General features: G+C 37.7%; 1 protein-coding gene across 1 annotated transcript in view; it reads left to right on the top strand.

Annotated features, from left to right (window-relative positions):
• Positions 1-25,062, top strand: part of LOC126235965 (Fanconi anemia group A protein-like) — a 236,043-nt gene that overhangs the window by 22,976 nt on the left and 188,005 nt on the right. The window contains exons 5-6 of the mRNA XM_049944936.1: positions 11,229-11,375; positions 15,035-15,154. Coding sequence (XP_049800893.1) covers positions 11,229-11,375; positions 15,035-15,154 — 267 coding nt within the window. The remainder of the gene's footprint in view (positions 1-11,228; positions 11,376-15,034; positions 15,155-25,062) is intronic.

Raw genomic sequence — 25,062 nt, 5'->3', positions numbered from 1 at the left:
GTCAACCTCTATGACCTTTGCAGAGGTTTTTGTTTGCTCCTCTGCTATATTAGTACTTTCCACTACTTTTTGTGAAGGGAGTATTACGTATTCTAGATTATTCAGTGTAATTCCTGTGTTGTCATTTTGTATTTGCAAAATTAGTACTTTTTATCTGTGCATTTGGTAATTGTTTGTTACATTAATTGGATGAAATGCACATAAAGCTAAGATTAGCAAAATTATTTATAGTAACATCCTTGCAAGGCAGAAGTGGACCCTAGTTTGTTCAGATTCATGATTGAATCTTCAGGACTAAACAACTGAGCTTGCAATGAAGTGATTAAGGCACTTCACTCCCTTTCTGAAAGACTGTGGTTCAACTCACCATCAGACCATCCAAATGTTGTGTGGTTTTTTTAAATTGATTAAGTTTAATGATGGTTTGTTTCCCTTTGAAAGACCATGACCAACTTCATTTCTTGTTTCTGTCATGTCTGAGTTTGCACTTCATCTCTAGTGATCTCTTCATTGACAGAACATTTCCTTCCCATGATTAAATAGAGCTCCCAATTAAAATCGAACAGAGGTGCAAGACTTAATATTTATTCAAAGACTTACACCTTCCAATGACTAGGAAGGGGTCCGAACTAAAATTACTTGCAAACTTTCATACTTTCATCTTTCCTTACATATTTCACCTATAGTATAATTAGAGTCCTCCCCCCATGAACCACGGACCTTGCCGTTGGTGGGGAGGCTTGCGTGCCTCAGCGATACAGATAGCTGTACCATAGGTGCAACCACAATGGAGGGGTAGCTGTTGAGAGGCCAGACAAACATGTGGTTCCTGAAGAGGGGCAGCAGCCTTTTCAGTAACAGGGGTAACAGTCTTGATGATTGACTGATCTGGCCTTGTAACACTAACCAAAACGGCCCTGCTGTGCTGGTACTGCGAACGGCTGAAAGCAAGGGGAAACTACGGCCGTAATTTTTCCCTAGGGCATGCAGCTTTAAATGTGGTGCTACAGAAGAATGTTGAAGATTAGATGGGTAGATCACATAACTAATGAGGAGGTATTGAATAGAATTGGAGAGAAGAGAAATTTGTGGCACAACTTGACTAGCAGAAGGGATCAGTTGGTAGGTCATTTTCTTAGGCATTAAGGGATCACCAATTTAATATTGGAGGGCAGCGTGGAGGGTAAAAATCGTAAAGGGAGACCAAGAGATGAATACACTTAACAGATTCAGAAGGATGTTGGTTGCAGTAGGTACTGGGAGATGATGAAGCTTGCACAGGATAGAGTAGCATGGAGAGCTGCATCACACCAGTCTCTGGACTGAAGACCACTGCAACAACAACAATAATTAGAGTTTTAGAGGCCCTATCTTCAGAATCTATTTCTTTCAAGGATTCAGTTATCTGTGAATCCTTAGGGCTTCTACAACTTTCATACTGCATAAACTGGCTGGTTACAGTTCTACAATATATCTACAAACTCTCTCTGCAGCAATGAGCTTCACATTTCTCGCCTTGTGGTCTGCTTAAGGTTGGCAGCACATTTGTGCCACTGTATGAGCTATGGGCCGGGATTTGCTGCTAATGGCTGCAGTTACATTGGGAGATTGGATTAAATTATTAAAATTAAAATAATGAAATTAAGTAATTATATTAATTGCAATTAAATACAGTGTATGCACCAATATCACATTAGGTGCTGGAATGTTTTCCTCTTTCTTGAAGGCATAGTTCATCACATTTACATTTATTTGTGAATACCTATACCAATGTTTCAAGTATAATCAAATGCATTTAATCAATTATCTCTGTCTTCAGTTCATCTATTGTCATTGGGTTATTTTGATACACAAATATTTTAGCTGCATCTCAGAGGAAATATTCAGGCAGAGAGAGATCTGGTTAGTGCGGGGCCAGAGGCCTTTTCGTAATTACTCTGTCTCCAAAGATTTCATCAAAAAGTTGTAGGAGCTGGTGTGCCATATGTGCAGTAACATTGCCTTGTTAGAAAAATGGGTGATTGATCCTGTTTTATTGAAGCAAGGCAATAAATGGAGGAATTATCTTGGAACAATAGACATCAGAAGTGACAGTAACATCAAAAGAGATCAGATGTATAATTTGCCTTAAGGCAACCCACACTTCAAATTTCTCTGCATGCTATGTCATTTCTCTTAAGGCATGTGGATTTTCTGATCATGAATTTAATGAATTTTGGGAATTAGTGTAGCCAGGTAGATGAAACAAAGCCTTATCAGTGAAAAAGGCTTGATCTAAAACACCAACTCTTTGTTGGTTAACATATCGCTGAAACTATTCACAATATGCCATTCATTTCCCATGGGCCATGCAATGTAATTGTTGTATAGCAGTAATTGTATATGGGTACATCCCCAGTTCTTTGGTTGCAGCCTTGTGTCTGTCATACAAGAGACTTCAGCCTCTTGCGGTAATCTCCTCACTGATTTTGTTGGACTCCACAACATGATGTCTGAAATGTTGATAAGCTTCTGTTCTGTTAAAATTGTGGGCCTACCAATTTGTGGTGCATCTGGAACTGAACTGGTTGTCTGGAATGTGCAGATCAAATCACATACAGTGCCACGATGTGGACACTTCGAAGTAGGAAAATGAAGTCTAAATTGTCACCCCACATGCTCCGTAAAGTTTCCTCCTGTACAGAAAACCTCTTCATCTAAAAATGCTCTCTCTGTAATACAGTGAAACCTCCTTATAACGTTCCTCCATATAATGTTTTCCTCTATATTACATATGTTTTTTTCAGTCCCGACTAAAAGTCCATATAAACAATATTACAATTTCCTCCATATAACGCTCATATTTTTGGAACCCTGGTCAATTATTTATCTCTTTATAATGTTTAAGTGACTGGATGTAGACACATCGTTTTCCGTTCTGTGGATTCACAGTTTGCACCGGCTCGGAAAGCCTGCGCTCAGCGTGTTTCACATGTCAGCGGCAGAACCTGGTCACGTGACATGTGACGCACATTCTGCTTGCGATCTTTTTGGTGCCATTTACTTTCACCCATCCACCTACCGGGCCTCACGTTTTAATTACAAAAAACTAATCATTTCATACATTGATCATTTGCAATGAATATCATATTACAGTGTTGTGAACATTTAAAATGTCATCTATGGCACCATTTGTCAAAGCTGATTAGTGGTATCCCGATCTTCAGTAATTCCATATAATTATTATTTGGAAGCCTTCCTCTTTATAGTGTTTTCCTCTATATAGTGTTCAGAATTTGTGGTCCCTTGAAAAATGTTATATAGAGGTTTCACTGTACTAAGCATTCTCACTACTTAGCTTACACAAGAACTAGACAATAACACAACTAACAATGCACATGTGACACTACTATTCCCACCCCAGCACTGCAGGTTCGTGGAACACCTGCAGGTGAGACTTGGATGTGCTGCCAACCTTATGCACCCCATAAGGCAAGACATGCGACGCTCGCCACTCTGGAGAGACTTTGCAGATGCACGGGCCTGTCTCATCCTTGTCAAACTAGATCTGCAGGTGTTTGAATGCCAGTGCATATGAGTTATGTTTTTTCTTTGTTCTTATATTGTAATACCATGACATGCCAAAAATCTTTGTAAAAGGTGACCCACATAAGAATAAAACAACAAATGCTGCTGTTGCTGCTGCGACAAATCCTGCATCATCATAAGAAGACTCATGAATAAATAAAATTAAATAAATAAATCAACAACTTTAACTAACGAGTTGAGGATTACAATCACTCAAGGAGTATTCAAGAATAGGTCACACAAGAGTTTTGTTTGTGATCACTTTTGCAACTGTGTTATACTTTTCCGGAATTCTTTCAATAAATCTAAGTCTCCATTTGCCCCTTTACAACTGATTTTATTTGTTTGTCCTAGTTCATACTGTTTATTTGAGAGCACTTATTATGTCAATGCTAAATGGGTCACTAGAAATGAACTGGTCACTTGTTGTTCATAAAATTTTTATACTGATGCATTTCGTGCACAGCCCACCTTCAGATTAAATTAGATTCAATTTTCGTTCCACAGACCCAAAGATGAGATGATTCTCAAGGATGTGGGAAATGTCAGAAAGTAAAACATAAAACATACAACATTTGAATACAATGTTGACTTCCCTCATCATTCGTCAGGAGGTTGTCAAAATATATGAATACATTACAATAAACTGGACCTGCTAATATTTACAGAATCAACACACTGTCAGAGTAAAACATAGTTATGTACTTTTAATAAATTTACCGTAAACAAAATACCAAATCTTGACTGTTGTGACTAAGTGCTGTCAAAACTGAAATCTAACAGAACTTTTACTTAAGTTGGTCTAACACTGTTAAGATATTCATCCATGGAGGAGAAGTAATTGCCTGTCAAAATTGTCTTTCAAACTCTGTTCCAACTGTGCTTTATCTGAAACCAAGTTTTTAATGGTTGCTGACAATTTATTGAAAATGTGTGTTCCTGAATATTGGACCTCTTTCTAGACCAAGATAAGTGATTTTAAGTTATGTGTTGTGCAAGCATTTAAATGTGGGAGAAAGTAACAAGGTTTGATGAAAGCATATCACAATGACGTTCGTGTTCAAACAAACTTGTTACATTATTTATTTCTGAACTGACACACACAACAAGATACTTTGCCATTGTTGTTAAGTCCCTTTGTTGGCAGCAACCATAAACATAATGCAGTCGACATGAAGTGTTCCGATGGTTGTAGGTTTTTATGTAGATTGTTCTTATTCATAGTACTGTCACTGTGTATTGAACTGTTGGTTGGAAAAAAGAGATATTATTTGCAACAAATTTTATTAAGGAGTAAATATACTGAGAAGCACTGGTTAGAATACCCAGTTCCTTGAACAGATTTCTACATGATGTTCTTGAATTTACGCCACAAATAAGTCTTATTTCACATTGTGCACTCTAAAAACTTTCGCTCGGTTTGACATGGTGTCCCAGAATGTGACCCCATATGACACTACAGAATGAAAGTAAACAAAATATGCAAATTTTTTATATTTATATCTCCTACATCTGACATCATTCTCACTACAAATGCAGACTTGGTTAGACACATCAGCGATTCTGTGGTATGCCCTTTCCAACTGAATTTATCATCAATTTGTAATCCCAGAAATTTAACACTGTGAGCCTCTTCAAGCTGCATATCTTCATATATTGTACACATGCTGAAAGGAAATCTCTTACAGGTTTGGAACTGCCTACAGTGGGTCTTTTCAAAGTTTAATCACAGTGAGTTAGTTTTGAACCATGTATTAATGTCAGTGAAAATTTGGTTAGGAATCATTTCTAAATTTGTACTTGTCTTGAATATAACAGAGGGAAACATTCCACGTGGAAAAATATATCTAAAAAGAAAGATGATGAGACTTACCAAACAAAAGCGCTGGCAGGTCGATAGACACACAAACAAACACAAATATACACACAAAATTCAAGCTTTCGCAACAAACTGTTGCCTCATCAGGAAAGAGGGGAAGGAGAGGGAAAGACGAAAGGATGTGGGTTTTAAGGGAGAGGATAAGGAGTCATTCCAATCCCGGGAGCGGAAAATCTTACCTTAGGGGGAAAAAAGGACAGGTATACACTCGCACACACACACATATCCATCCACACATACAGACACAAGCAGACATATTTAAAGACAAAGAGTTTGGGCAGAGATGTCAGTCGAGGTGGAAGAGTAGAGGCAAAGAAGTTGTTGAAAGACAGGTGAGGTATGAGTGGCGGCAACTTGAAATTAGCGGAGATTGAGGCCTGGCTCTTCTCGTTAGAAGAGAGGATATACTGAAGGGCAAGTTCCCATCTCCGGAGTTCGGATAGGTTGGTGTTGGTGGGAAGTATCCAGATAACCCGGACGGTGTAACACTGTGCCAAGATGTGCTGGCTGTGCACCAAGGCATGTTTAGCCACAGGGTGATCCTCATTACCAACAAACACTGTCTGCCTGTGTCCATTCATGCGAATGGACAGTTTGTTGCTGGTCATTCCCACATAGAATGCATCACAGTGTAGGCAGGTCAGTTGGTAAATCACGTGGGTGCTTTCACACGTGGCTCTGCCTTTGATCGTGTACACCTTCCGGGTTACAGGACTGGAGTAGGTGGTGGTGGGAGGGTGCATGGGACAGGTTTTGCACCGGGGGCGGTTACAAGGATAGGAGCCAGAGGGTAGGGAAGGTGGTTTGGGGATTTCATATCCACAGGACTGGAGTAGGTGGTGGTGGGAGGGTGCATGGGACAGGTTTTGCACCGGGGGCGGTTACAAGGATAGGAGCCAGAGGGTAGGGAAGGTGGTTTGGGGATTTCATAGGGAGAGCTGCATCAAACCAGTTTCTAGACTGAAGACCACAACAACAACATGAAAATAAATGAACAACTTGATGACAATAGTGTTAAAAATTGTACAGAAATAGAAACGACGACCTAAATATAAAACTAAATACAAAACATTCAAGAAAGTATACCAAGCTGTGAATAATGCTTACACTGTTTAGTTAGGACCAGTAGGGAGGGGAAAGAAAGGATAACAGAAGAGGGGAAAAAAGGGGGGGGGGGGCTGGGGGTACAGCATATTGGGAGAATAACAAACTGATCACAATACAAAATTCATACAAAGAACCAAAAAACCTAAAGCAACAAAATCATCCTTAGTACTAGATGACAAGAAATGCCCAAGCAGGCTGCTTATATAACAGAAAAAATCAGGGATGGGAGGAGGCATCTGCATTACATAAATGGTGCCACTGCACTGATTGAATATTTAATACACCACTGTGTTTTCTAGTAATCTAGGCATCTGTAAGCAGTGTGTGCTTTTCCAAGTAATGTTAAACATTGTTTCATAATGAAGCAAAAATACAGAATATAACTTTGAGCATAATTACAAATTACCTACCAAAGATGAGATGGTAATGAAAAACAATGTTTTTACAAAGCCTTGTGCTAAGTACTATTAGAATGTGAGAGTAATTGTACATATTTGTGAAAGATGGGTAGCTTTCAGTCATTGAGAGCCTATCCAGGCTTAGCAACCACAAAGCACTGGAAATCATTTTCTGGTAGTTAAATTTTGTAAAAATGACACTCTGTTAGCTGAGCACTGATGGTTAGAATGGACATATGTGACACCTTACTTTGTGTGGTATGATATTTTTTTTAATATTAGTGTAATACTTCCTGTATCTTCTCTCTTAGTGAACTTTGTAGATTACACTCATACTTCTTCTTCTTCTTCTGCCTTTGTCACCCATCAAAATGGTGTGAGCATGGCTGCTATCAGAATTTGCACTTTTTAATTTTTTAAGGGGTCCCTGATGCCCTTCCTGTCACCATTCTGTAACCCCCTTCCAGGAGAGAATACATGCACCCCAGCTATCTGCGTGTAGTGTTATCCATGTGAAAGTGTGCAAATGTTTTTTGAAATGTTTGCAACTTGTGTAACTGAGGTGGGACCAGCCTGGTATTCACCTAGTCAGATATGGGAAAGTGCCTAAAAGCCACACCCAGCCCGGCCAACACACCAGCCCTCACTGTTAATGAGCCAGGCAGATTCAGTCTGGGGCCAGCTTAAGTGCCCAAATCCTGGAAGCAGTGCATTAATGTGCTCTGCTATTGGGATGGGTAATTACGCTCATACGTATGACTTTGTGTTTTGTTCAGATAAAAAAAATCTATTCACCAAGTAGCTGCAGGAGATCACACACATATTATGGTTAAGGAAATCTGCGAGGTTTTGAAGCCAGTGGCTCCTACTAGCAAAAGGGATGAAGGGGAGAGATGGAGAAGGTTTAGGAAATGGGGAGGGTTTGGAAAAGTTGCCCAGAACCCTGGGTCAGGAGAGACTGATTGTTGGGGACTGCACAATACCAGATTCCCCCTTCAGCCCTTCTGACAGAAGAAGGAGCCACTGACTCTGAAAGCTCACAGATTTCCTTAACCTTTATCTGTGTGTTTTCACCTGTTGCCACTTGCTGAGTAGATTTTTATCTATCCAGTTCCTTTATATTTTCATTGATATATTTGTATTTTGTTTGGCAGACATTCTGAAGAAACATGCCCATATAAAAAATTTGTGAACAACAAAGTGACCAGTTCATTTCTAGTGACCCATTAAGAATTGATATAATAAGTATTCTCAAGTTTAAGTCATGGTTGCAGGCCTCCTGCATGACTGTATGTTGCATTTGAAGTTCACACTGTTTAATCACTAGACTGATTCCAGAAGCATATTACCAATAACAATAATCTAAAAGTAGCTGGATTTTTCTTCTTGCTTGGATATAATTCTATTATCTTATGTGCTGTTTGAGACTTTCTTGACGTAATTGCTGCTTCTGTGGTTCACGGGCATCACATTGGATAATGCTGTGAAAGCTGCACAATATTTCAGTGAGACAGCTAGTAGGACTAGAGTTGTCTCAGATCCAGGGAGCTTATGAGTAGCCTTCTGCACTCTGTGTTTATACAAAATGGGCACTCTGATAAACAGATTTGAAATGCATTTCAGCCTGCACACACAAAACTTCAAGAACAGCCAAAAGAAATCGAGAACTCCACTAAGATAGTTTCTCTACACTATGTTGGGTGGTGTGTCCTTTAAGATCGGCAAGCTGTTCAAGAAACATCAAATAAAATCTCTCTTTCGCCCTGCAGTGCCAGTGGAAACGATGCTGGGTTCCATTAAAGACAACCTTGGTCTAAGGAGACCAGGGATATATAAAATCCCTTGCCAGTATGGGAAATCATACATTGGCCAGACATGTCACACTGTTAATGACAGATGCACTGAATATAGTGGTCACAAAAGATTTGGCGAGCTAGAAAGGTCTTCTTTTGCTGAACACTGTCTTGACACGACGTAGCGTGAACTACGGGGAGACAAAAATCCTTTAGTGTGCCTCCACATACTGGGACTCCATCATTAAAGAAGCAGTCAAAATACAAATAAGTAATGACCTGGTCAATAGAGACAAGGGACTGGTGGTACTAAGGCATCATCAGCTACAGACAAATGAAATCAGGTCAATACAGATAGGGAATCGGAGTCAAGACACTTAAGTCAAGACACTTAAACTGGCCAGTGTGCATGGTGTACCACAATTTGTGGCCATGCTTTTTCTGTGTTGCACGCGAAGTCTGTGGTCCATTTCTCTGGAAGGGAGTACTGGATGTTGTTGTCCTCTATGTACAATGATGTTGTAGCCTCACCGCATGACGCCTGCACTTTTCTAGGGAGCCACCACATATATTGGCGAGCCACTGCAGCAACATGTCAGTTAGCACCTGAAGATGACTAGCAGCTGTCTCATTGTACAGCTTTTGCAACATTATCTTACGTGACACCTATGAACCACTGAAGCATATAATCTTTTGTGTATCCACATTTAAGACAAATTGATCAGCCAGTTTAGTCAGCCTGAGAATTTCTGTGGTTCTTTGGACTAGTAAAGCAGATTCCGTGGAAGAAGTATGACAGTGAATCAGTACAGGCGTTAGCGTGAGTTGTTAGGACTTTAAAATTAAACTTACAAAGAAGCTGATGGTAGTTTTGTCTATGCTGCATTGAGTTTACTTACAGTTATTCAAAGATGAAATCTGTCTGTATGCTTATACAGTTGAGGAAAAAAAAAGTTTGTTGTGTTACTAACACTATCTGACCACTTAACACAGAGAACAAGAGTACTTCCGCAAAATTCCGTGAGGAAGTTCTAATGTTATCTTTGTTTCTGACATGCAATCACACAACAAGCATTTATTTCAGTCAGCTGAAAACAAATTTGGAGTGTTTCGTCATGTTTAACAGCGTTCTATGTTTTATTTATACTTTTATTTCATGTGGTTGTTAACAGTTTCTCATTTTACATTCTATTGTTGTTTCTTTTTTTAGAAGAGTGTACAATGTAATTGTGATCTTGACTGTGAATTGTAGAAAAACAAATGACTTTATTAGCTGAAATTGGTTAAAAATCACTTTTTTCTGAAGACATTCCATGTTCTCGTACTTTTGACGTCTGTCATGACATAATGTTGAATATCTTTCAGATATCAGGAAATACATAATTCATGTTTTGATTACTTCCACGATATACAAGATAAATTTGAAAAGTGAGTACTGAAAATCATGTGAGAATTATTTCCTAACTCTGTGCTGACTTTTGAAGAGAATCTTTTTGCTTTGTAGATATGTCATTGTTTTGAAACATGTAGTGTTTCATAGAATCCTATAACGGATAGACATTAAGGATGTTGATTTTTGAATATAGATGTGAGGTAAGTGCGACTTTCTGTGCACAGTATGTTCTACCTTTCGTCATTGTCATCTTTTCTTGTGTCACAAAATCAGCAGCTGAACAGTGTTAGCAGTAACAACAACATCAACTGCAGCTGCTGTTACCATTTCATCCTGTGTATTCCTACTCTTGCACTACATGTCCCTAGGTTCTGAGTGAATGATCCTTTCCTTATCAGCTTTGGGTCATTCTCCATAACAGATTATCTGTGTGTACCTGTAGCTGTTCTTGTATGTTGCCCTGAACTGTTTAAGCAGAAGTCTAGTAGTTTGGAATACAATCAGCAGTAAAGACAGAAACCAGTAAAATATAATCCAGAAAAAAGGAAACTTCTGCGTACCATAGTCTGAGAAGAGACACACATCCATGTGAATGTAATCTTACTCCTACCATGTTGATATTCAGTACAAATAGGTATGTCTAGCTGCACAATTAACCACATCCTTCATATTTTATGATCACACATGACCTACCGAATCAGAGTCAGGGGGCGCAGTGGTTAGGACACTGGACTCACATTAGGGAAGATGATGCTTCAAATCCGCATCTGGCCATCCTGATTTGTGGTTTTTGTGGTTTTCCTAAATCGTTCCAGACAAGTGGGTTCCTGTGAAAAGGACACAGCTGACTACCTTCTCCATTCTTTCATAATCCAAACCTGTGTTCTGTCTAATGATATTTCTGTTGACAGAATGTTGAACTCTAATCGTCCTTCCAGCCTAAAATTAGATAATGTAATTTTCACATCTTATCTTGTTGTTGTATAACTGTATTTTTTCTCGTTCAACTCTGTTGAACTTTTTGTGTGAAACTCTTATTTTCATGTTTTACAAATGGTGGAAACTATAAAGTTTTGTGAAATCCTTTTCAGGCATTGTCATTTCTAAAGAAATTTGAAGATGATAAGACTAGTCATTTATATGCTACAGATGTACCAAGTACCGCAGCTGTGATTTGTGCAAATGCCATTAGAAAAATTATATCTACAGAAGATGAGGAGGATTTAGTATCAAACCAGGTAATGGTCAGATTTGGTAATTCTGGATTTTTTTATTTTTTTTATTTTTTTTTTTTTATTTTTTTATTTTTTTTTGACATTGTGTGTGCTTGCTAATCATAATAATACACATAATACATTTTAAACAGCCAGGATTAAAAGTTGGATGCTGAACAGCATAGTTAGATTATGAACCTTTTTAGTATGCAAACAAACCTAAACTTTGCGTACACTGTTTTCCAGCCTCATCTTCTTTGTCAGCTCTGTTAGTCCAGCAAATCATCCAAGAAATGGAGAAAGGTATTGGCAGATTATAGGCAGTGAAGGGTTCTCCACTTTACATTTTATGATAAATTTAGAGAACTAGTATTTGAAGAAGAATGTGACAGTTCTATTACCGTCATTGCATTTGAACCTGTGAGCTTGGGTTATGAGTCGAGTCTGGATAGCTTAATTAGTAAGAAAATTTTTTGCAAAAGACAAGGTTCTGGGTTCAAGTTCCAGTGTGCCACAGTTTTAAACTGCCAGGAATTTTCAAAACAGTGTGCACTCTGCTGCTGAGTCAAAAATTCACTCTAGTAGTTCCTGTTACCAACACAGTGCTCAAGTTCACCCCAAGACCAGCTTATTTTCACTGTTATGACCAAACAGATAAAGAGGTCTCTAAAGGCAACTCCCCCTGGTCATTCATTCTTCCAACAACACACATCCTAAGGGTCAGGTTCTCAAGAGTCACATTTATCAGAAGACATCTGTTTCCTGAACAGAGGCCAGACATCCTGTTTCAACTCAACCACAGTTTATTGTTGACCATTGACCTTTCCTTCTGTGTACTTTCGTCTCTGAAATTGTCAAGTATGAAATGAACCGATTTTCATCCAACTGACCATTTACTTATTAGAATACACTTTCTTTAACAGGAAGCTACCAAAAATAAATGCTCAGGAGAAAACCTCGATGGTGTACTGCCAGTTAGATTTGAACATAATCAGGATCATATTAGAAGCATGATCCATATGTGCTATGTCTATACCAGAGATTACAGGAAACTTTAAGAGACAGCCTGTTACCTTGTGAAATGAGGAACGGAATGAAGTCCAGACCACACCACACAACCTGGCAATCTTTCATGCCAAAGGCCAAAATCTTGGTGAATATTAAAAAGAGCAGAAGGAAAGCATGGCAAGAGTTTCTGAATTGCATTAATTATCCTAAGCAAGCAAAAAAAGATGGTATAACATGACCTGAGACAGTGGTCGGATTGTCTTTGTTGACGTTAAGGGGATCGAGTTGGTTCTCCCTGCTGGTCAGGCTTGTTAGGGTTTCCCCCTTTGTCCAGCCAAAATATTATCATTACCAGAAGTTATCTAAAACTGATCCTTGTGTCATTAGTGAAATCTTGCCATATATTCTTAGATCGTATTTGTGGTTAGCTGCCTTTTGTTTTTGTTGTCTTGACTGCCTACCTGGAATATTAGTGTATGGCATTGCGCCCTCAGTGTCTTTCATGACCACATGGCTATACAAAATACTCTTGTGGAATTCCAAGATTTCATTGGCAAATGGATCAGCAGGTGTATTCATTCTTATTGTTTCTTTATCTTTCTATCTCAAGTACATTGATATTTCAGTTAAATGTGATTAGTTTTGAACATGTGCATTTATTATCGAACAATGTCCCCAGTTGTTCTTAAATAATTGATAAAATAGCCTCTATACATTTTGAACTATTCATAACTATTCAACTTTGAACAATCTGTGTCTTTAATGTAAGAGCCTACTAAACACTGACATTAAAGAATCATTGTGTTCAAAGTTGTACAATTTCGAATCGGTAAACACCCAGTTCTTTAAAGAATCAAACTCCCATGCATAAAATGTCTTCAAACTCCTGAGTACTTTACAAGTGAGCTAGTTAAATATTTGACTTTAAATATATCAACAAGAAAAATTTTAGGAAAGGTTTTACATTACGCTTCAAGTTAATTGGAAGTGGCTAAGTGCTTCCATTGAGCAAAAACTAGTTTTTTATGCCTTTGAATCTTTATGATGTCATGTCTCCTGAACTATGTGTCTCACAATGATATAATTGTCCTGGTACTTCAGTAATATCGGTAGATACTGTCTGCAAACTGTTTTATGACTAGACTTGGTAGTAAAGAAGTAATAAATAAAAATGTCATTCCTGATGTTGTAGTCTGCATAAATGTACTAAGTGATGAAAGTTTTTCCTTTCATAATTTTGTGAAGGTTGCCAGCAAGAAAAAGTTTCAGCAAGGTTTGAAGTTATATGTGAAGTTTATTGGAAGTTGCTAAATGCTTTCATTCTCAAATACTGAATGAATAGAGTCCAGGTATTTGTGTCACTTACACTGCATCAAGACGAAACACTCAATTTGTAACTGAACTACTTGTTGTATTGTGTTAAACTTCCAACATAAGATGATACCTCATGAGTAGATTATGACAGCATTTTAAATTTTTAGATTCATTCAACAATTAAACCAAATATTGAAAATCAAATGTTTGTTACCCCTGGAGGCGACCTCCAACTGGTACCGAGTTTCCGGATAACATTATAGTAATATAAGTAGCTCAAAATGTATAGATGTTGTTTCTTTACTTATTTTAGAACTGCTTAGCTAATGGTTTGATAATGAACAGATATGTTCAAAGCTAGTCACCGTTAACTCAAATATCAGTGCAATAGAGATGTAAAAATAAAGAACTCTTCGTGGTGTTTAAGTTAAAAATGTAGCGTCAACCCCTTACGACTGCTTGTCGCCATGTGGTGGTCCACATTTGCCATCTGCTGCCTGACAAGCCTTCCCATGCATGTGTAAATTTGGCCTACTTTTGAAAGATTGTGGATCCTACATTTGGTATTTTTAACTCCTAAAATGATGGCAGTGACAGGTGGCAGAAGCTTGAGAATTATAACTCAACTGATGGCACTTGAAATCGAAGAGCATTTTGTTCAGTTTGTGATGTTGGTGTGTAATTAGCATTTATCAGTCTCTCAAACATCCATCTGTTAGCTTACTCTCTGTGGCCTGTGGGCATGGAGTTAACTTAAGCTTGTCACTGATTAGCTGTCCTTACCTGTCGTAGGATTTCCATGGAAGGTTTTATCAAAGATAATCCTTGAAAGACTTTCATCATATTCGAGTATGTTTGCATGTCTTAACATAGGTATAGAGCAAATGTATTGTTTAACGCAATTGTCATAATATTCTAACAATATTATAGCAGAGATGCTGAGCATCTCTGTTATATGATGAGTAGCAACTGTCCTTTTCTAATATTGTTATATTCCACCCTGGCTTTTTCAGTGCTTGATTTTGTCATAGTATTCTGATTGTTTGTTGTCAAGTAATTAAGACATTGCATGTGCCCAAGTTTGTAAATTGAGACTCCAGGCATTTGAAAGGCAGCAAAATAAATTTTTTAAAATTAAGTGGAAATGTGTATGGAATTTTCTGTACAATTAATGCAGACATTACTTCTACAGCCACATACCAGAAATACCTGATAGAGAAATAAAAAATGATAATTGCGTTATGTGCTATACTTGCTTTCTGCGAAAATTTTTAAAAAGCTGGAAGTTAGCATATTACATTATTTGTGGTTATTGCACTATTTTTACATTCAAGCTTTTATGAATATTTGTTTTCTTTCAGAGAGATTTATTGAATTCTGAAAAGAGGGAACAGTGTGAATCACTGATTACTATAATGAAAAAACTTGTGGGAAAGAGTAGATTTAACATTGCTGGTTTCCAGAATGATTTTAATCAAGTTGTAAGTAAAATTTCAATAATAACTATGCTTCGTTTCCAACATTATTGATTTTTGATTATTTAAAATCCAGTTTTTGTCGGGCTTATTTTTGCACTTAGAATTCTTAAGAGATGTGACCCACATAGCTTTAATTTTTTGACAGTTATGTAATAAATTGTAGTGTATTGCATAAGATGTTCACATAACCATCACAACCCTTCCGACTCACAAAGAGAACTGTTGTGGACCTTTCTGTCACAACATTTCTCCCACCTTACCCTTCCGCAAGGAAGTCCCTTTAGATTTTAACTTAAGCTTAAAGCCATTACTCATTACAGCTTTAATTATAAATGTCCATAATACTTTTAAAACTAATATCTACTTAACAATATAGAGAGATTAATACAGAAAACATTATTTACAGCTATACATTTAAAATGCAGATACAGATTATTGGCTGCGTTCTTCGCAGGATGGTGGCAGCACTTTACAGCGGCGAGCTGCCTTACTTTACCCTGCTGCCATTAGATGGCATATGCGCACTCCACAATCTGTCATCTCACTGCTTGCTTTATACAGAACTTTTACAACTGTCCTGCTATCAATCATATTTTTTAAATTATGACAGATAATACCGGAATAACTTCTACAAAATGAAATGGAACAGTTCCTACACTGTGTGACGCATACTTGTGTCATTATAATTGTTAGTTTAGTAAAATTATGTTATGGTTTTGTCATTCTGTGAAGTGCAAACGGTTAATGTAGTTTGTTGTAAACAATTACTCATGGATCCAAAGGAAGAGTACCATTTGTGAATAAGTAATTTATTTGAAAAATGATTTAATGCTAACCATTATGTAGCCTTGGAGTGGCACAGAAACAATGAAGTATTAACTTGTACAAATCTTTGATATTTACCCATTAAACTGAAATATCGAGTAGGTAGGTAAAACAAAATTAAAATATTTGCTTAGTAACTCATGAAAAATTGAAGAATTTACTGACAGTGGTATTGACTTCTGTCTGCCCTAAGTAAGATTAAGTTGTGAATGTGGAGGTTAATTTTTACTTTCACTCTCATAATTTTTTTTATTTCAATGTAGATATTCAAATTAAAGGTTGTGTTGACAAATTTTGGATGGGGAAAGGATACTGTGAGGCTCTGGTCAGTTCATAAAATTAATCTTAAAACATTTTCAGCAAGAGGTTCTAGTTTTTTCCTCAACATTCTTGAACAATAATCATAGCCTATATTAAATTGGGAACGACAACAGTAATCACATGAATGAGGAAAACTCCAATTTATTGAAGTATTCCAGAACATAAACACATTTATGGTTAAATTGTCAAATATTTTATTTAATGTTAATTATTGTATTGAGAGGAGAGCAATGTTGCTGAAATATCTGGAAAGTGCCATTAATTTGGTTTTCTGCAGCTATACCTTGGATTTTATAAACTTTAAAAAGGTGTGGAAGTAACTGAAGTGGTGTCTTAAACTTTTCTTTTTATTTGTTAAAGGAAGTTCTGCATTTAGAATCACTACCTGATGAGTAAGTTAATAAACTGACCGCCCTGGATTGTAATTGGGCAAGAATAATATATACTTACTTAAGTTGAATGTAACTTTTTGTCTTAGTAATTCTCAACAAGTTGCTTATTTAACGAATTTATTTCGTGTTAGATTCTTACAGACCACATCATCTCTCTTGCACATTTTTTCCTCAGTGAATAACTTGGGCCTGAGTGTAAACTGTTTCAGGATGTTTTACTAATGGGTGCCTCAAAAGGAAGATTATATTTGATGTGTCAAAATAAAACAGAGGTGAAATCTATCGACAAAATATTTATTATTGAAATATATGGTTTAGGAATTTACTTCTTAAAATAATGTCATTAAAATGCAATCCAGAATGCCTACAGCACTCATTTAAATGCTGAACAAAATTTTGCATGACGGCTCGGCATGTAGACACTGGGAGTGCTTCCACGTTGCTACGGACATTTTCTTTCAGTAGCTCCAGAGAAGTTGGATTATTGACATACATTTTAGGTTTGACATATCCTCATAAGGAAAAAGTATAGGGTTCAAATCTGGACGGGGGGGATTTATGTCATCTCTCCAGGAGATCAGTTTGCCAGGGAAAATTTCACAAACTTGCAGTACAGACACACTGGACATGTGTGCTCTGGCTCTGTCATGCTGAAATCATATTCTTTGGTTATAACTAGTAAAGCTTTGCAATTAGACACCAAAAAGTCATTTAACATTATCACATAATGTTCTGAATTCACTACAACTTCACGACCGCTCTCATCCTCAAAAAAGTATAGGTCAGTTATTCCTCAAGCCAATATCACAGCCCATACAGCAACTTTTGGTGAATGAAGGGGTTTCTCATGCTCCTATTTAGGAGTCATTGCACTCTGATAGCAGCAATTTTGCTTATTAACATGACTGTTCAGGTGAAAATGGGCTTCGTCAGAAAAAAGATGTTGTTAAATGAAGGGCATTCAGTGACATCATTAACAAACTGCAGCCTATGTCTGGAATCCTGAGGCTTTAATTCTTGCACCAGTTTGATTTTGTAAGGGTGCAATTTAAGGTCTTTTTGCAGAATTTGTTGTAGTGATGCATATTTAAAGAATTTGTACGCTTACGAATGGAGAGGTTAGGATCATCACGAACAGGCTGATTTACACTTTCCATGGCTTGGTCGCCTGGATTTTGGTTTGGCCAGTGTTTTTTTGCATAATCTTTCATTGATTGTATCAGTACCTGTTTTGAACATTTGTAAGTCCCGCAATAAACTAATATTGTTATCGTCAATTATAGGCTTAAACAAAATTGTGCTCATAAAATTTTTAAAGACAGTAGGCATCTCCTTGTACAAAACAACATTTCTCTAATTTCATTGACCTATTACGTGAGAAATAGGTTAGTTTCAGAATTTTTGGATGCTTACAAAATTATATTTTTGTGTGTTAGTGGTACGTGTGTTTTGGGCAGGTAATTTAATTTGTAACAAATCAGAATTTGTGGTTCACAATTCAGCCAGACTATACATCATCCTTGAATTTCATTGTATATCAACTCAAATAAACATGCATTTTTGAGGATTTTTGTAAGGTACCATTGTCCTTTCCATAATCTATGAGCAGTTGAGGTTCGTGATTTAGTTTCTGTGGCAGATTTTCTAACTACCATTCTTATGCATCTAGTTTTCCCTTAAAGAGAAGTAGTCCTATATATTATCTGCATTTATCACAAATTAACTTGATTTTCGAGTTTGCTAACAACTGTAATTAACATCAAAACATTTTAGGAAACTAGTAATTTCTATCACTGGTTTTTGTGTTGCCTTAATAGAAATCTCGCTTTGTGTATCTGCTTCAGTTCTTACAGGGAAATAGCAACTTCCTAGCTCAACAGATTAAAATATAATCAGCAGATTTAATGGAAAGTCCTTTGTTCAGTAACTTGCAATGCAGTGCACCAGCAAGATGCAACTCCACTGTGAATGCTGTTCTCAAACACGGGATAAGTATGTTGACATTTGTAAGCAGCTGGAAATTATGACAGTTGCTGCGAATTGGTGTGTTGGAAGAGCTCCCAAGAGTCGTGTACCTACGATACCTCTACCAGAAGTGTCTCAAGTACTATCCTCTCCTGTGGATCCTGTCTCCTCTGCAGAAAGTACAGGATCTTTCATTACTCATCCACTTGATTGCGAGTGGCATGTCAATGGTGGATCTAGGCGTCCCATACAGGGTGGACAGGGACCAGGTAGGACTCAAGGTGTTGTACCGATCTCCCCCTAACCAACAAGTTAGAGGTGCTGTATTTCACTGCAACTGAAACAGTGGGATTCACTTCACCTGTGTTGGGGAAATCTGTTTTGTCCAGTGTCAGGAGGAGGCAAACACAAAAGGGTAGGGGTCTATTAATTGTCAGCAGTTCAAACGTATGGCGAATGATGGCACCCCCTTAGTGAAAAGGCAGCAAGGGACAAAAAAGGACACTAGGTGCACTCAGTGTGTATGCCTGGGAACCTCATTCAACCTGTTGAAGAGGCTATTCCAGCAGCCATTGAGGGAACAGGGTGACACCAGCTGCAGATTGTGGCACACATGGGAACAAATAATGCCTGTCATCTGGGCTCTAAAGTCATTCTTGGGTCATTCCAGTGACTGGCAGAGCAGATTGAGAAGACCAGCCCTGTGCTTGGAGTCTCAACAAAGCTCACAATTTGCAGCATTGTTGCCCCGAACTGATCATGGCCCTTTGCTTGTGAGTCAAGTGGAAGGACAGAACCAGAGACTTCGGAAGTTTTATGACAAGCTAGGTTGCGGCTTTCTGGACTTGCATCATAGGACTGAAAACTGTAGGGCCTTCTAAATAGCTCAGGTGTGCACTACACATTGTAGCTATTTGTGTGTGTGGAGTGCACACAAGAGTTTTTTTTAGATTGGGTGACTCTCCATCCAACCCAGATAACGATGGCTGTAGGAAACCTAGAAGTATCAGTGTAAGATTGAAAGAAATGCCTGTCACAGGTGATAGTAATTGAATCCTAATGGTAAACTGCCGAAGCATTTGAAGCAAAGTGCCAGAGTTTGAAGTGCTCATGAAAAGCAGTGAACTCACGTAATACTAGGTACAGAATGATGGTTGAAACCTGAAATTGACAGCAGTTGGATTTTTGGGAAAAATTTAAGTATATATCGAAAGAAGAGGCAATTTGGAAATGGAGGTAGTGTATTTGTCGCGGCAAACAATAAACTCAAATCCACCAAGATAGAAACTGAAGCTGAATGTGAAATTGTTTGGGAAAGACTCAGTATCAGGGGTTGGCATAAAATGATAATTGGGTCCTTAGATTTCCCACTAGACTCATCTCCTGATGTAACTGAAAACTTCAGAGAAAACCTCAGTTCACGTGTACGTAAGTTCCCCAATCATACTGTAATCATTGGTGGAAACTTCAGTCATCCAACAATTAATTGGGAAAATTACAATTTTGTTAGTGGTGGGCATGATAAGGCATCCTGTGAAACTTTACTAAATGCCTCCTCTGAAAACTACCTATAACAGAGAGTTAGGAACCCCATTCATGATGGAAGTATATTGGATGTAATGGCATCAAATAGAACTGACCTGTTTGAGATATTCACATCAAAACTGATATCAGTGACCATGACGTGGTTGTGGCAACAATGATTACCAAAGTACAAAGGACATTTAAAACAATCAGAAAGATGTATATGTTCAGTAAACTAGGAAAAAATCAGTAATGTCATATCTCAATGAGGAACTTTAAACTTTCAGCACAGGTCAGGAGCATGTAGAGGAACTGTGGCTCAAGTTTAAAAGAATAGTTGACCTCACACTGGATAGATATGTACCCAGTACAACAGTTCATAATGGGGAGGAACCTCCGTGGTATACAGTCACTGTGAAGAAACTTCTGAAGAAACAGAGATTACTGGATAAAAGGTGTAAAACAAAGCACAGGCCTATAGATAGAGAGATGCTGAATGAAATGCATGTGGCTGTCAAGAGAGCAATGTGTCATGCCTTCAATGACTACCATAGCGGAATATTGTCAGATGCCATTTCACAAAATCCAAAGAAATTCTGGTTGTATGTAAAGGCTGTTAGTGGCACTAAAGTTAGGGTCCAGTCCCTAGCGAATGAGATAGAAACTGAAATTGAGGGTAACAAAGCAAAAGATGAAATGCTGAACTCAGTTTTCAAATGTTCCTTTACTAAGGGAAACCCAGGAGAATTGCCCCAGTTTAATCCTTGTAGCTCTGAAAAAAAGATGAATGAAATAAGTATTAGCATCAGTAGTGTTTAGAAACAGCTGAAATTGTTAACCTTTAACCTGAAACATCTCTGAAATGTGGGTAAATGGAAACAAGCAGTCTCTCAGACCACCTAATATTTTATATCACAGAATTCCACATAAGTTGACAGTAATCAAGTAGTCAGTTAATTCATGTTATAAGCAAATTTAGTATTTTTCAGCCTATATAAACACTTTTTCGTTTAAATTACATAAAATAAACATGAAATATCACAAGTACGTGGAGTCATTCAGTGTCAGATTTCATATGATTTTCACCACTGTTACACCAGACAACAAAATTCCTAAATATAAATAAAATGTCGCAGAAAATGTAAAAAAAGATAATACTCAACTCAACTGAAATATTAAATCACATATCTTTTGCACAGTAGACACACATCTTTCTGCTGCATTCCAGGCAAACTGGGTGACCACATTTGATACACTAATATGCCGTTTTCCTCTTATTGGATGCAGGGCACTTCATAAACATCTTCCTTTTGTCTATTCTATCACTTGGTATGCCTTCGCTTGATTGCTGAGTGCCTCCCAGAACTTAGTGGATCATTTCCTTGATATTTCTATGTAAATTTTGAATTTCCAGGTGTCTTCTTAGATGTGGCTCTATCAGCTCCATGGCCAAACATTTGGTGAATTTGAGACGAGTTAGCATGGGGTTTCCTCTGTAGCACAAATACAGAACAAAACTGTTCACACAACTGATGTCGACAAGTGCGTAAAAGACTGCCATTGGCTAGTGCCACAACTGCGTCATGGTCACTGATACCAATTTTGATGTGAATATCTCAAACAGGTCAGGTCTATTTGATGCCATTACATCCAATATACTTCCATCATGAATGGGGTTTCTAACTCTCTGTTATAGGTAGTTTTTGGAGAAAGCATTTAGTAAAGTTTCACAGGATGCCTTATCACACCCACCACTAACAAAATTGTAATTTTCCCAATTAATTGTCGACAATTCTGATGATGATCCAGATTTCATGATAGGTGATGGTCACCATGAAACAGAGAGTGATACTAGTTAAGAAAGTGTTTTATTGGAAGAAGAGCCTGGAGCGGTCTATACTACAGATAATACCTCACAGCAAACGCAGTACTTTTAGGTAAAAATAATTTCCAATGGGAACATTCTGAGCCTGTTAGAACAAGAAGAACCCCAGAGCACAACATTCTGAAAGGGGGAATGCCTGGCCTAACAGCAAAACATCGAAGTTCGTGACAAAGTCCTACTAAATCTCAAGTATGGGTGTATCTATCTGATGATGACATGATAGATGAAATAGTTTTACATACAAATGTTAAACTGACTAAAATAATGGCAAAATTGCAGGAAACAATTTATTCATCCAATTACAGAGATACTGACAACATTTAAATCAAAGCTTTCATAGGCCTTTAAATGATGACATCAGTATTCAAATCATCTCATGGAGATATGTTGTCTCTTTTCGAAAAGGATCTGACCAATCGTCCTATATTTGTGGTGACAATGTCGGCAAAGCGCTTTGAAATTCTTCTAAGCAGTGTGAGACTTGACGGTGCGACTACGAAAGATGAAAGAAAGAAGTCAGATTGCACAGCTGCAATATCAAACATTTTTGAGAAATTCGTTTTCAATTCTCAGCATTTATGCTGTATAAAAGGCAACATTACAGTGGATGAAATGTTAGTACCATTCAGGGGAATTGGATAGATTAATTGTTTCCTGCAATTTTGCCATTATTGTACTCAGTTTAACATTTTTATGTAAAACTATTTCATATATCATGTCATCATCCAATAAATTCACCCATATTTGAGATATAGTAGGACTTTTCACAAACATTGATGTTTTGCTGTTAGGCCAGGCATTCCCCCTTTCAGAATGTTGTGCTCTAGGATTCTTCTCATTCTAACAGGCTCAGAATGTTCCCATTGGAAATTATTTTTACCATAAAAGTACTGTGTTTGCTGTGAGGTATTATCTGTTGTATAGACCGCTCCAGGCTCTTCTTCCAATAAAACACTTTCTTAACTAGTATCACTCTCTGTTTCATGGTGACCATCACCTATCATGAAATCTGGATCATCATCCAAATTGTCAAACGTGTCATCATCAATACCATTTTCCTCTTCATTTAAATCCTGTAACTGCGCTTGCACTCAAGCTTCCAAGCCTGGATTAGCTGCAGATATGTTACTCTTCTTAGAAAGTTGATCCATGTTATACCTGAAATATGACATAAATTCACTCATAGAAGAAGATGCTGTAAAATAACATCCACTGAAAGCAGAATATGTCTTAGTTAGAAAAATGCGGTGTATTGGACCTACCAAATTTGTTTATTTAATATGAAACATGCAGTATCTCAGGCACACTCCTCTAAACAATACTCTGTACGTCTTCACTGACAAAGTAAAACTGATTGTTGACTGCTGCTTTACACGTGGCAAATATTGCAGCAAAGGTACTGGGAAAGTGAAGCCCCACTTTTTTGCAGTGCTGCCACACTCGACATTTAAAATGAACGAGGTGTCTGAGAGACCGATGTTTCGGGTTAAGGGTTAAAATTTAACAAAGCTCCAGGCACAGATATAATCCCTGTTAGTTCCTATACTGAATTTGCTGATGAGTTAGCCCTTCTTCTCACTATAATCTATCGTGGATCCCTTGAACAAAAAACCGTGCCCAGTTCTTCAAAAAAATGGCACAGGTCACATCTGTCTACAAGAAGGGTAGTGGAAGTGATCCACAAAACTACCCTCCAGTATCGTTGACATTGATTTGTTGTAGAATCTTAGAAAATATTCTTATCTCAAACATAATGAGGTATCTGGAACAGAATGACCACCTCAGTACCGACCAGCATGGTTTTTGAAAACACCGAACATGTGAAACCCAGCTCGCACTTTTCTCACATGACATACTGAAAGCTTTGGATCAAGGCAACCAGGTAGATGCAGTGTGTCTTGACTTCTGAAAAGCATTTGACTCAATACCACACCTATTCTTATTGTCAAAAGTATGATCATATGGGGTATCAAGGGAAATTTGTGACTGGATTGAGGACTTTTTGGTAGGGAGGACACAGCATGTTATCTTGGATAGAGAGTCATTGTCAGATGTAGAAGTAACTTTGGGTGTGCCCCAGGGAAGTGTGTTGGGACCCTTGCTGTTCATGTTGTATATTAATCACCTTGCAGACAATATTAATAGTGAAATCAGGCTTCTTGCAGATGACACAGTTACCTGCAATGAAGTACTATCTGAGAGAAGTTGCATAAATATTCAGTCAGATCTTGGTAAGATTTCAACATGGTGCTCTAAGTGTTCAGAAATGTAAAATTGTACACTTAATAAAATGAAAAAATGACTATAATATCACTGAGTCACAGTTGGGATTGGCCAACTCATACAAATACTTGGGTGTGACAATTTGTAGGGATATGAAATGGAATGATCACATAGGTTCAGTCACGGATGAAGCAGGTGGTAAACTTTGGTTTATTGGTAGAATACCGGGAAAGTGCCATCACTACTACTAAAGAGATTGCTCACAAATCACTCATGCGGCCCATACTTCAATATTGCCCAACTGTGTGGGACCCATACGAGATAGGACTAACAGGGAATGGGATGTTGACTGTTCATAGAGAAGGGCAGCATGAATGGTCACAGATATGTTTAAACCATAGGAGAGTGCCACAGAGATACTAAAGGAACTGAAATGGGAGATTCTTGAAGACAGATTTAAACTATCCTGAGAAAGTCTGTTAACAAAGTTTCAAGAACCGTCTTTAAATGATTACTCTGGGGATCTACTACAACCTCCTATATTCCAGTCACGCAGGGATTGTGAGGATAATATTAGAATAATTACTGCACACCCAGAGGCATTGAAACAGTCATTCTTCCAGCACTCTGTACGCGAATGGAACAGGAAGAAACCCTAATAACTGTTACAAGAGTATAGATGTAGATGTAGATGTTGAATTGAACTCCTCAAACATTTGGGCCCATTTCCGGATAAGGGAAACACATGAAGCATCATTTACATTACACAATCCATG

This window comes from Schistocerca nitens, chromosome 2 (genome assembly GCF_023898315.1).
Source record: "Schistocerca nitens isolate TAMUIC-IGC-003100 chromosome 2, iqSchNite1.1, whole genome shotgun sequence".
Lineage (NCBI taxonomy): Eukaryota > Metazoa > Arthropoda > Insecta > Orthoptera > Acrididae > Schistocerca > Schistocerca nitens.
Note: the sequence above shows the minus strand (reverse complement) of the source record. Positions and strands in the feature narration are given on the sequence as shown.